Here is a 14,229-nt window from a genome sequence, read left to right as displayed (position 1 = left end):
ATAGACAGTTGTATTGGATAAGCAGTGAAAGGGCCCATCCCTGGGAGAGTCTAGTTCTCCCTCTCTTACTAGTCATTAGTTGCCTGTAGTTCTTTGTCTAGGAGTGGGACCTGTAAGGTTTCCCCTTTCCACATTAGCATGACTGTTGCTATGGTCCTTTTTCAGTTCTTGTTTAAGTAGCTATATTTTGTAAGTAGTACCTGGAAAGGCAAAATCTTCTTTTTAAAATAGTTTTCTCAGTCCTTGCTTTCAGTTCCATGTGCATTAAAAGACATTCAGAGTATAGGTAGTCCCGTGTGAAGCTCTTCACTGTGGTGGCTCTTTTCCTATATACAAGAGACATAGGAATCAATTGGTCCATGATTATTTTTTTGCCTCATCTTCATAAAGTAAATTCTGAGCCTGAGAGGAATACTTTTGTTCTTCCTTCTTTATAATAAAATTTATGTTTCAGGCCGGGCGGTGGTGGCGCACGCCTTTAATCCCAGCACTCGGGAGGCAGAGGCAGGCGGATCTCTGTGAGTTCGAGACCAGCCTGGTCTACAAGAGCTAGTTCCAGGACAGGCTCCAAAACCACAGAGAAACCCTGTCTTAAAAAAAAAAAAAACAAAAAAAAATTTATGTTTCAGGAAATGCATTATGTACAGTGAAGTGTGATGAGAAAGTGAAGGTGTTTTCTGTTCGAGGAACATCTTTTGAAGCCGCAGCAACAAGTGGAGGTAGTGCCAGTTCAGAAAAGGGTAAGTATTCATTTGAGCCTTTTGATAGCTTGGCATTTCTTGTTTCTTCACTCTGTAGATTATATTAGAAATAAGAGACAACCTCTGATTTAATTTCTAGTACAAAGTAAAAATTCAGCTGACTCATATCCCAAGGTTGTATAAATAATTATAATTTATGTCTGTTTCGCTTCCTCTTGGTACAAGAATAATTTCTTTGGTAGATTGAAAGAGCAGGAGAGAGGATCAATTAAGATTAATCTGTTATGCTTGTATTAGGACTTTTACTTTCATTATTGTTTCCTCATGTGGTATTTGAGTGAGTCAATATAATAGAAGAATGTAATAATAGTAAAAATAGGGGTGGCATTTTAACATGTCTAGCATCTTATTTGAACACTTGAGAGAATGGGTTATTTTGTTTTTTGTAGATGAACTTAGGAGAAGTAAATGATTTCCCAAAAGAATCTTGTCTTCTTAAACCTTTATAATTAAAGAAAATGAAATTGGGAACATGAAAATATGTATACTTAAATTTCCTAGAATTGGATGTTTATTTGTTGGTCTTAAAAATAATTATCACTATATGACTTGAAGTCATTCTCATTTTTAAATTTTATTTATTTATCAATGTATGCAGCACCAAGTTCTTCGCCAGTGGGAATATCAGAGTGGCTTGATCAGAAATTGACGAAAAGTGATCGACCAGAACTAACAGGTGCCAAAGTGGTGGTTTCTGGTGGTAAGTGAAATATAATTTAAAAGATAGCATAAGCTATACACTGCAGACTTCATTTAAAAAACATAATCTTTTATTTAGTTTTTGGTGGTGCTGGGGATGGAACCCAGGGTCTTGCACATTGTAGGCAAGCTCTACACTACTGAGCTGAATCTGTAGTCTGGGTCTGTCCTTCCTTCCTTCCTTCCTTCCTTCCTTCCCTCCTTCCCTCCTTCCCTCCCTCCCTCCTTCCTTCCTTCGTCTGTAGTCTGGAGCATCTAGTCTATTTGTCCGTCCGTCCGTCTTTCCTTCCTTTCAATTGTGGGTTTTTTTTAACTTTTATTTATTTTTATATTATGTCCATTGGTGTTTTGCCATGGGTGTTACATCTCCTGGAACTGAGTTACAGACAGTTGTGAGCTGCCATGTGGGTGCTGGGAATTGAACCTGGGTCCTCTGGAAGAGCAGTTAGTGCTCTTACCACTGAGTCATCTCTCCAGCCCTTTACTTTTTCTTTCCAAATGTCAGAAGTTGTTAAGTTGTAAGTATTAGTCATATTTTACTAGAAATATAAAAATATGACCATAATACAGAACTTGGGCTTCCTGGCACACATCTGTTGATGGCATCTGTGGAACAGGGTTCAAATCTCAGTCCACACCTCGGCCACGTGATGTTTTGTTTTTACAGAAATCTGTGGGTTTTGTTTGTTTTGTTTGTTTTGACTTTTAAATGACATTTGATTGGCTTTTGGGCTGTGGAAAAAGTGATTGGAATCTCGAAGTTGTGTGTAAATCGCCTGCTCCACTTTACTTTCAAAGACTTTCAAGGGTAAACAAGTCTCTGTGGATGACACCTGGGAAACCCTTCACAGTTAACGTCAAGACCTGACTTACTTCTTTTTGTGTATTATGCTCCTTTATAGTTTGTTGACTGAGTTTTTGAGAAAATAATGATTGATGTGATTTTAAAATTTTTTCAAATTAAACATTAAACAAAATAGTTAATGTTCTTAACAGCCATCTATTGCTCCAGTGGTATTTAGAGGGAACAATTTAATATTTTTCAAAGATGTTTGTCTTGTTTATTGTTTTGTACATTCAGGAAATACCTATTGTATGGGACTGATACATTTCCATTTCCTGAAGAAATAAAAACAAAAAAGAATATGTTTGCTCTTAAGGAGTTTGAAATCTAGCAGGAACTTTGAGTCGGTCATGCAGGGAATATTTGCCAGGTACTAGTAAGAGTTTTCCAATACCATAGATAGAGCAGTGACCTAGAGAGCACTGGTTCTTGCATCTTGGACTTAAAGTGTTTCCATTATAGTGGAGAAACGGCAAGCATCACAGTGTTCTCTTTATGTAGTTAATTAACTGCAATGCTGAATGTTTCGTAGATATCAGGAAAGGCTTTGTAAAGGAGGTGGTAGTACGGTTAATTGGGCAGTTTGTAATATGGGCATTCAATTTAGCATATAAAATGGCAAACATTTTGCAGAGTCCAACATGTATATACCTAATTTTTTTTTCTTTTTTAATGAGGTCGGGGCTTGAAGAGTGGAGAGAACTTTAAGCTACTGTACGATCTGGCAGATCAACTGCATGCTGCAGGTAAAGGCATCTTCCTTTGTAGCATGATGTTCTCTTTTTGCTGGACATATTTTTATATATATATATATGTATGTATGTATGATGTATGTATGTATGTATATATATCTCTTTATATATGTAGGTCCTCCAAACCTTCAGGTTATTTTGCTTTCTATGGTTTTCAGTTTTTCTTTCATTTATTTATTGATTCAGCTTTATTGTTTAACTTTATTATCATTTATCAGTTATACAAAATAATTTTGGTTGTGGCATTTCTATTCATTTTTATGTTTATAACATATTTTGGTCATATTTTCCCTATTACTTATTTCTTTTCTGCCTTCCTCTTTTTTCCTCTTCTTCTTTCCATGTCATTATGTTTTTAAGTCTGTATTCTACATGAGAGAAAACATAAGATACTTGCTTTTCTGACTTATATGGGTTTTCATGATTTGATGTCCTGACCATTAAATCATTCTTTCTGAAGTAGTCTTCTTGGTCCTCCAGTAAATGCTGAAACATCTCAGTAAAGGGGTATCATTTACTTTAGTAAATCTTAAAGAATGTGTATGTGGCAGTTTTACATTTGCCAAATCTTAGGACTCTATCTAGTTTTGATTTTTAAAATACTCAAAGCCTACTGTAGACATCCTACTAGGTATTCCCCAACATACTCACATGCTCTGATTCCTGTATGACTTACATATACACACTACTAAATAAATGTACTTTTCTTTATGCTGAGAAAGAACTGGGAAAAATGATAAAGATGTAAAAAAAAAAAAAACCATGGGAGCAGAAGTGGCTACATCTTATGAACATAGTAAACTGGATAGACTGAGAAAAGTGTCTGTGAACTTGAGTGCACGTCACAGGCATGGTTAAAGCTAAAACGTAAAGAAAAAAAAAGAGCTAGAAAATAATAAACTATCCAGAAACTAGGGGACAACTCTAAAGAATATAAGTAAAATGATAGAAAGTAAACTAAAAGTGACTACAACTGAAGAACAATGGTGTAATGTGGAGGCGGGAGGACAGAACAGAGTGTTGAGTCAGCGAAGCCCGAGAAGTTCCCCCACGTTCCCATCACACCTAAGCAAAGATCCAGGAAGCTCAGGAACCACCAAATGTATGTGTGTGTATAATTTGCAAGCTATAACAAGTCAAAGGTGAAGATAAAAATCCTGAAAAAAAAACAGAGTGGAGTTTAAAAAGAAGGTCGTGCTGTAGCAAAGATAAGAAATACATTCAGCTTTTCTTCAGAAGCCATGTGAATGAGAATGGGATAAAAGTCTTCAAGTGTTGAGAGGAAAAAACCACAGCAACCTAGAATTCTGTAACCCTGGAATTATCCTTTGAAGCAAAGGGGAAATAGAAAACTCTCAGACCAAAATAAATAAATAAAAAGTAAGGAATCTGTTGCAAATTTACCTTAGAAGAAATGCTAAAGAGGGAGAGAGAGGAACTGTGATCAGTATGTAAAATAAATGAAAAAATGTTAACTAAATAAATGGGAAAAAAAAGAATTCTTAAGAAATGAGGAAAATAGGGGTCAAAAGAGAGTAAAGAAGAGGATCATAAGACATGAAAGTAAATAAAAATGTACTTATTCTTAATCTAACAATTAATAGTGTAGTTGAAATAATAAACAGTAATGTGGTCAATTCCTTCTATATTTGTAGAGCATTCATGCTTGCTCACAGGTAGGTGATGTGTGACAGATACTACCAGGGAACAGTAGGGATAGGATTTGGGGCTATCCTGCAATACATGCATACCCTGAAGTGGCACAGTGTTAATTTGAAAGTACAATTAGAGAAGATGTCAATTGCAAACTCCAACATAGTCACTATAAAAAAAAAAAGGAGGGGGGTGAAAAAGATAAGGTAAATTATATAAAAGGCTCAGTCTTAAAAAAAAACACAGAAAGTATAAAAGATAAAAATAATAAAGAAAAATGGCAACAAATAATATAGATACCAGTCAGTCCAAGATTGTCCGTAACCATTTTGAAAGTCAGTGATCTAAATGCACCAATGAAAAGATTGTCATAGTAGATGGAACACCAAGACCTAATTCTCTCTCTCTCTTTCTTTCTTTCTTTCCTTCCTTCCTTCCTTCCTTCCTTCCCCCCCCCTCTCTTTTTCTTTTCTTTTCTTTTTTGGTTTTTCAAGACAGGATTTCTCTATAGCTTTGGAGCCTATCCTGGAACTAGCGCTTGTAGACCAGGCTGGCCCCAAACTCACAGAGATCCGCCTGCGTCTGCCTCCTGAGTGCTGGGATTAAAGGCGTGTACCACCACCACCTGCTCTTTCTTATTTATAAGAAACTCACTTTAAATATAGAAGTATACCAGCAGGCTGACACAAACTACCTCGATGGGTAAAGAGGGAAAAAAAAATAAAAGTTGGATGATGTTGTAATGGTGAGGGCCCACTTGTTTGTCCCGGCCGCCCAGCTTGCTTAGCCCTGAAATAATGACACAGAAATTGTATTAATCAAATCACTGCTTGGGCCATTAGTTCTAGCCTCTTATTGGCAAACTCTCACATCTTGATTTAACCCATTTCTATTAATCTGTATATCGCCATGTGGCAGTGGCCTTCTGGGAAAGATTCAGCACATCTGTCTCTGGTGGCTCCATGGCGGCTCTCTGACTTCTGCCTTTTTCCTCCCAGCATTCAGTTCTCTTTTCCACACCTACCTAAGTTCTCCCCTATCAAAGGGCCAAGGCAGTTTCTTTATTCATTAACCAATGAAAGCAAAACAAGAATAAAAGAGCCTCCTACACCAGGATGAGAAGGGATGGAAGGTTAGAGAGGGTGTTAAGGAGGAGTTGAGGGGGGATGATTATGTTCAAAATATATTGAGTGAAATTCTCAAAAAGTTAAAATGTGTATTGTGTACACATCCACACACACACATATACATACATATACACACATATTGATTAAGACTAGTTGAAAAAAATTTAAGCTGAGACTAGTGGCCCACGCCTTTAATCCCAGCACTCAAAAAGCAGAGGCAGGCAGGTCTCTGTGAGTTCAAGGGCAGTTTGGTCTACAGAATGAGTTTCAGGATAGCCAGGGCTACACAGAAAAACCTTGTCTTGAAAAAGCAAAAAAATAAAACAAAAAATTTTAATGCTGTGCCAGCTTAATAGCAAAGCAAGTTATTAAAAATGAGGGAGGCACTACATAATATTTAAAGAGTCATTTCTCTCAGATGACATGGCAAGCCCGAAAGTATAATCTTCTAAAAAACAATAGCCAAATAACTGAGGCAAAAACTGTTGGAATTGAAGCTTGATGTAGTATGTGCTTATAGTCCTAGCACTGGGTGGCTAGAGCAGGAAGACCCCTACTCCCAGGAATTCAGGACCAACTTGGATGACTGTATTGGTTACTGTCTTGTTGCTGTGAAGAAGCAATAAAAGCAATTTTAAAAAGGGAATATTTGTTTCTCCATCTCAGGGGATACAATCTATCGTGGCAGGGAGGATAGGGTGGGAGGAGTAGGGTGGTTGGCCTCATTATGTCTCATACAGAAGCAGAAAGTGATGAATGAATGCCCAGCCCATGAAATGGTACCACCCACATTTAAGATAGGTTTTCCCACTTCCTTCCTAATCTAGATAATACATCACAGATACACCCAGAGATTTGTTTCCATGGTGATTCTATCCCATCAGGTTGACAGTCAAAAGTTAAATATCAGAAGTATAGCAAAATGTTTCATAAACAAATACAAGGGGCTGGGGAAAAGACTTAGTCAAAAAAATGTTTGCTGAGGAGTTCAGTTCAGAGCCCCTACACCCATATACAAAGCTGGGTGTGGTGGACAGATGCACTGGTAGGTAAGAGCAGGGGAATCCTGAGGACTTGCTGGCCAGTTAGCCTACCCAAATGCTGTACTCCAGGATCAGTGAAGAGACCATTTCTCAAAAAATGAAATGGAGAGGGGCTGGAGAGATGGCTCTACAGTTAAGGAACACTAGATGCTCTTCCAGAGGACTTGAGGTCAATTCCCAGCACCCACATAGCAGATTCACAACCATCTGTAACTCTAGTTCCAGAAGATCCAATGCCGTCTCTGGTATCTATGGGCACTACACAGAAGTAGTGCACAGGCATATGTGTAGACAAAATACCCAGACACATAGAACAAAGATAAAAGATAAAGCTAAAATTTACACACACGCAAATGGTGGAGAGCGATAGAGAAAGGTTCTCTACTCAGAGTCAACCTGTCTTTTATATACACATACACTTGTCAACACACATGCTCTACAAATACCTGGGTACACACAAAATACTTCTAAAAAGAGAAAACAGTTGATAAACTCCAAGGAGAAATAGATGAATCTACTAGTACAGTTCAATGAGTCTATCAGAAATGTATAGAAAAAAAACAGGGAAACTTAGTTGAACTCAACCGATAGCTGGATTGAATTAACATCTATTGATGTCTTTGTTGCACATCAGCAAATTCTCAAGCTGATAGGAGCATTCAGCAAGGAAGACCACATTTGGGACCATAAAACGCCTTCATAAATTTAAAGGAATAGGGATCATATGATGTCTGTTCTTAGACCACAGTAAGCTTGAGCTAGATGTTATAAATGAAATATAGCTAGAAAATCCCAAGACACATGGAGCATGTTTCTATGTAACATGAGTAAAGGAAGACATCTCAAGAGAAATATTTTGAACTGAATGAAGAAAGTGTATGGTACAATGAAAGCAGTGCTTTGGCTCGGGTGGGGAGTGTTCTAGTACTGGGAATTAAGCTGAGGGCCTCTCACATGTTAGGCAGGTGTTCCACCGTTGAGCTGTGTCCACATGCCCCCATCTTAATTTGTTTGTTTTTATATTTCAAATCTTTGAGACAGTCTCACTACTTTGCCCATGCTAGCCAGCCTCGTGATCCTTTTGCCCCAGCCTTCCATATAGCTAGGAGTACAGACCTGTACCAACAGGATAAGTTCTTATAGGGAAATTTATAGTATTAAATATGTATTAAAAGGAAAGATGATCTAAATTTAACCATCTGAGATTCTATCCTAAGAAACCAGAACAAGAATACATTAATGTGACAGTACACAGAAGAAATACTTTAGTTCCTTTCTTCATTCTCTCCAGAACGGGTGGTTCTGCCCCCAAAACAGATCTCCTTGTGGATAGGAAAACAGTTACATTTTTATTTGTTAATTTAATATGAGATACTTGTGTTAAATGTGACTTTATCTGATCTTAAGAGGTAATGATATTATACAGCATTTCTTTAAAAATCATGAAGTTAGTATATAAAGGAACATTGTATGATATTTCCTAAATAGATTATAATGTGAAGTTTATGGATGATTTTTTCATAAAAGTAAATATCAGAAGCCAGCCAAATTGAGGAATTGAAATTTGTGCCTGGATTGGTGGTCTAAGCCTTTAAACCCAGCACTCATGAAGCAGAGACAGGAGGATCTCTGCATTCAAGGTCAGCGTGGTCTAAATAGTGAGTTCCAGGACAGCCAGGACTACATAGAGAGACTCTGTCTCAAAAAAGGGGTGGGGTGGAGAGATGACTCAGCAGTTAAGAGCACTAGCTGTTCTTTCAGAGGACCTAGGTTCAATTCTTAGCACATACACATGGCAGCTCAGAACTCTCCAGACCAGTTCTAGAGATCCAACACCCTCACACAGGCTTATATACATACAATCAATCAATAAAATATTTAAAAATAAATTTAAGAGAAGGAAAAGAAATTTGTGGAATTTTTTCTTGAAAAATGCACTTGTATTTAATGTTTAGAATTCTTAAAAAGTTATAGGATTTCTTTTTCAACAGTGAGTTCTTTATACAATAATTTTTGAGTATATAATATATTAGGGTGCTGCTTTGTGGTTGTTGGTGACTATCTCACTAGCTTGAAAATAATGGCATTTCCTCCCCTTTTAGTTGGTGCTTCCCGTGCTGCTGTTGATGCTGGCTTTGTTCCCAATGACATGCAAGTTGGTCAGACAGGAAAAATAGTAGCGCCGGTAAGTATTGCAATAAAATATGCCCCGCAGAGTTCTGTGGGGATCAGCACTGTGTGTATTTGTTTGGACAATAATTTCAGTGATTTATATCTTACTCAATGATCCTATACAGCTAGCCATTATAATGTGTCCTTACAACGACTGGAGGTTTTTTGGTCTTATTAAAATGCTTAGCAGTTTTAAAATTAGGAGTTATTTTGCACAAAGATATAAAGCAGTATGAGGTCATAATGCATGTTATGTGTATGTGTTTGTGTGGTGTGGTAGAGCTACTAGGACTCTGTACATGTTGGCAAATGCTATTCCACTGAGCTACATCCCTAACTTAGTTTTTTATTGATTTTGAAATTTACATTGATAATGTTGTTCATAAAGTCTTTTAAGCATAAAAACAGGACAATTAGCCTATTTTAGTTAGACTTTTGTCATTAGAAGCTACAAATGACAATTATAGTCTTGTATGATCCTGAGCACCTAGTTTAGTTCAATATTTTTATCTATTTACATAAATTTCAGGACATTTTGATTTCTTCTGCTAGAATTTTCCTTTTTGCCAAGAGGATGAGAGAAAAATTCCAGGCTGGGCAGAAGCTCCAACAGTCTTCTTGCTGTAGCTTCCCAAGCGCTGAGATTTCAGGCTTAGGCCACCACGCCTAGCCAGGCAGCATATTCTAAAAATCTTTGCAAAACCTTAAAGGGGAGATGTAGGAAGAGTTGAATCTTTTGCAATATCTCTTGACAATTCATATTTCCTAAGTAAAATCATTTTTCAACTAGTTTACATTTATATTGCATGAGGAAAATATTTTTATGTTGAATCATGTTTACTAAACTCTCTTAGTACCCTAGTCTTCAAGATGATGACTTCAAAATAGTCAACCCTTTTTAAAATTTTTCATACAAAATATTTTGAACATGTTCCCTCTCTCCCAACACCTGCCAACTCTTTTTTTTGTCTAACTTTTTAAAATTGATATTTATTGAGCTCTACATTTTTCTCTGCTCCCCTCCCTGCCTCGCCCCTTCCTCCTCCAACCCTCCCCCAATGTCTCCCTGCTCCCAATTTACTCAGGAGATCTTGTCTTTTTCTACTTCCCATGTAGATTAGATCTATGTTAGTCTCCCTTAGTGTCCTCATTGTTGTCTAAGTTCTCTGGGATTGTGGTTTGTAGGCTGGTTTTCTTTGCTTTATGTTTAAAAACCACCTATGAGTGAGTACATGTGATAATTGTCTTTTTGTGTCTGGGTCACCTCGCTCAAAATAATGTTTTCTAGCTCCATCAATTTTCCTGCAAAATTGAAGATGTCGGGTTTTTTTTTTTTGTTTGTTTTGTTTTGTTTTTGCTGTGTAGTACTCCATTGGATAAATGTACCACATTTTCCTTATCCATTCTTCAGTTGAGGGGCATTGAGGTTGTTCTCAGGTTCTGGCTATGAAAAGCAAAGCTGCTGTGAACATAGTTCATAGTACATGTCCTTGTGGCACTATTGAGCATCCTTTGGATATATACCCAAAAGTGGTATTACTGGGTCTTGAGGAAGGTTGTTTCCTAATTTTCTGAGAAATTGCCACAGTGACGTCCAGAGGGGTTGTACCAGCTTGCATTCCTACCAGCAATGCAGAAGTGTAGTTCTCTTATTTCTCTGTTCATTTTTTTTTTGTCTGATTGACCTGTCCAGTGGTAAGAGGGGAATGTGTGACGTTTAATGTATTTTTTTTAGTTTAATAAGGATTTATTTTTTTTAGAGTTTTTTTATTTATATTTTAGTTGTTGAAAAAAAAATTCCTGCCTCATTCACGTTTAAAATTACAGAGAGGGTGCTGAACAGACCACCCAAGCTGGGTTCAGAGCAGTGTGCACTTTAAACCATGTGCTCTTCAAATAAAGATTGTCTTTCAAGTAAGTTCACTGCATACACAAGTTTTTCCTCACCCTGAAAGTTTGGTTCCCTGTTCTTTTCTTCCTCATTTGAACATAGTTTCTTGAACAAGTTATGTGAACCTAAGACTGTTCAGAGGTAAAGTCTTTCCCAGGGAGGGTTTCTTTTTTGAGCACAGAGGATGGTAGAGAAGGTGTGTACTTTTTTTTTCTTCTTTATTTTTTTGTTTATTTTTTTTTTAGTTGTTGAAAAAAAATTTTTCCGCCTCCTCCCCATTTCCCATTTCCCTCCCCCTCCTCCCACACATTGCCCCCTCCCCCCGCTTCCCTCCCCCTCTCCTCCTCCTCCCCACTCCATTCCCCCTCCCTCTCGAGAATGAAGAGCAGTCCAGATTCCCTGCCCTGCAGGAAGTCCAAGGTCCTCCCACTTCTATCCAGGTCCAGGAGGGTGAGCATCCAAACAGGCTAGGCTCCCACAAAGCCAGTTCATGTATTAGGATCGAGACCTAGTGCCATTGTCCTTGGCTTCTCATCAGCCTTCATTGTCCGCCATGTTCAGAAAGTTCGGTTTCATCCCATGCTTATTCAGTCCCAGTCCCGCTGGCCTTAGTGAGCTCCCAATAGATCAGTTCCACTGTCACAGTGGGTGGGTGCACCCCTTGTGGTCCTGACTTCCTTGCTCATGTCCTCCCTCCTTCTGCTCCTCATTTGGATCTTAAGAGCTTAGTCCGGTGCTCCTATTTGGATCTCTGTCTCTATCTCGATCCATCGCCAGATGAAGGTTCTAAGATGATATGTAAGATATTCATCAGTATGGCTATAGGATAGGGTCATTCCAGGTTCCCTCTCCTCAGTTGCCCAAGGTACTATCTGGGGACATCTCCCTGGACACCTGCGAGCCCCTCTAGAGTCAAAGTCTCTTGCCAACCCTAAGGTGGCTCCCTTAATTAGGATATATATTTCTCTGCTCCTGTGTCCCAACCATCCCATTCCCCCATCCCATTCCATTCCCCCAAGCTCCCCAGTCCTCCTCTTCTCACGTTTCTCACCCCAATTCCCCTTAGCCCCATGCCACCTCACCCCCAAGTTCCCAGTTTTTGCCCGGCAATCTTGTCTACTTTCCATATCCAGGCGGATGACTATATGTTTTTCTTTGCGTTCACCTTCTTATTTAGCTTCTCTGGGATCACAAATTATATGCTCAATGTCCTTTATTTATGGCTAGAAACCAATTATGAGTGAGTACATCCCATATTCATCGTTTTCGGTCTGGGATACCTCACTTAGGGTAGTGTTTTCTATTTCCATCCATTTGCATGCAAAATTCGCAAAGTCATTGTTTTTTACCACTGAGTAGTACTCTAATATGTATATATTCCACACTTTCTTCATCCATTCTTCCATTGAAGGGCATCTAGGTTGTTTCCAGGTTCTGGCTATTACAAATAATGCTGCTATGAACATAGTTGTACAAATGCTTTTGTCATATGATAGGGCATCTCTTGGGTATATTCCCAAGAGTGGTATTACTGGATCTTGGGGTAGATTGATCCCGAATTTCCTGAGAAATCGCCACACTGATTTCCAAAGTGGTTGCACAAGTTTGCATTCCCACCAGCAATGGATGAGTGTGCCCCTTCCTCCACAACCTCTCCAGCAAAGGCTATCATTGGTGTTTTTGATTTTAACCATTCTGACAGGTGTAAGATGGTATCTCAAAGTTGTTTTAATTTGCATTTCCCTGATTGCCAAGGAGGTTGAGCATGACCTTAAGTGTCTTTTGGCCATTTGAATTTCTTCTGTTGAGAATTCTCTGTTCAGTTCAGTGCCCCATTTTTTAATTGGGTTAATTAGCATTTTAAAGTCTAGTTTCTTGAGTTCTTTATATATTTTGGAGATCAGACCTTTGTCTGTTGCAGGGTTGGTAGAGATCTTCTCCCAGTCAGTGGGTTGCCTTTTTGTCTTAGTGACAGTGTCCTTTGCTTTAATGTATTTTTAAGCTTTAGAAGTGTTTCTTTTACATATGTGGGTGCCCTTGTATTTGGGGCATAGATGTTCAGTATTGAGATTTCTTCCCGATGGGTTTTTCCCTGTGACTAATATGAAATGACCTTCTTTGCCTCTTTTGACTGATTTTAGCTTGAAGTCAATTGTGTTAAACATTAGGATAGCTACACCCGCTTGTTTCTTAGGTCCATTTGCTTGGTATATTTTTTCGCAACCCTTTACTCTGAAACAATGTCTGTCTTTGAGGTTGAGGTGTGTTTCTTGTATGCATAAGAAGGATGGATTCTGTTTTTGTATCCAGTCTGTTAGCCTGTGCCTTTTTATAGATGAGTTGAGTCCATTTACATTAAGGGTTATTAATGACCAGCGATTGCTATCTCCTGTTAATTTAGTTTTCATTGTTGGTGATGTTAATTTGTGAGTTTTCCCCTTTGGGATTTGCTGCTATGAGACGATCAATTGTCTGTGTTTTTGTTGGTGTAGCCATCTTCCTTGGGTTGGAATTTTCCTTCTAGTATCTTGTGTAGGACTGGGTTTGTGGCTAAATATTGGTGAAATCTAGTTTTGTCATGGAACATCTTGTTTTGTCCTTCTATGATGATTGAAAGTTTTACTGGGTATAGTAGTCTGGGCTGGCATCCGGGTCTCTTAATGTCTGTATAACGCTTGACCACGACCTTCTGGCTTTCATTGTCTCCAATGAGAAGTCAGGTGTAATTCTGATAGGTCTACCTTTATATGTTACTTGGCCTTTTTCCTTTGCAGCTCTTATTATTCTTTCTTTACTTTGTAGGTTTAGTGTTTTGATTATTATGTGGCGATAGGACTTTTTTTTTTTTGGATCCAGTGTATTTGGTGTTCTGTAAACTTCTTGTATCTTCATAGGCATATCTTTCTATAGGTTGGGAAAGTTCTTCTAAGATTTTATTAAATAAATTTTTGTGCCTTTGAGTTGAACTTCTTCTTCTATACCTATTATTCTAAGATTTGGCCTTTTCATGGTGTCCCATATTTCCTGGATATTTTAAGTTAAGCTTTTGTTAGATTTAATGTTCTCTTTAACTGATGAGTCTATTTTCTCTATTGTATCTTCAGCGTTTGAGATTCCCTCTTCCATCTCTTGTACACCTGCCAACTCTTTAAGGTTTATCTTTGAAGCTTATTTTGAAATATCTATTTTGTTCCTCTAAATTTGGATTATTTATCTTTTTATTGTCTCTTTCTGGAACTTCTTTATATAGTTTGTATACAAATTATTTTTCAGATATGTACTGTGAT

General features: G+C 38.0%; 1 protein-coding gene across 1 annotated transcript in view; it reads left to right on the top strand.

The window, feature by feature from the left end:
- Etfa (electron transfer flavoprotein subunit alpha) overlaps nucleotides 1-14,229 on the top strand; it is a 66,288-nt gene that overhangs the window by 24,552 nt on the left and 27,507 nt on the right. The window contains exons 6-9 of the mRNA XM_041638547.1: nucleotides 630-740; nucleotides 1,360-1,461; nucleotides 2,982-3,050; nucleotides 8,982-9,064. Of these exons, the coding sequence (XP_041494481.1) occupies nucleotides 630-740; nucleotides 1,360-1,461; nucleotides 2,982-3,050; nucleotides 8,982-9,064 (365 nt within the window). The remainder of the gene's footprint in view (nucleotides 1-629; nucleotides 741-1,359; nucleotides 1,462-2,981; nucleotides 3,051-8,981; nucleotides 9,065-14,229) is intronic.

Source organism: Microtus oregoni, unplaced genomic scaffold (assembly GCF_018167655.1).
Source record: "Microtus oregoni isolate MIOR12 unplaced genomic scaffold, Mior012 000055F_ref0000237, whole genome shotgun sequence".
NCBI classification, from domain to species: domain Eukaryota; kingdom Metazoa; phylum Chordata; class Mammalia; order Rodentia; family Cricetidae; genus Microtus; species Microtus oregoni.
Note: the sequence above shows the minus strand (reverse complement) of the source record. Positions and strands in the feature narration are given on the sequence as shown.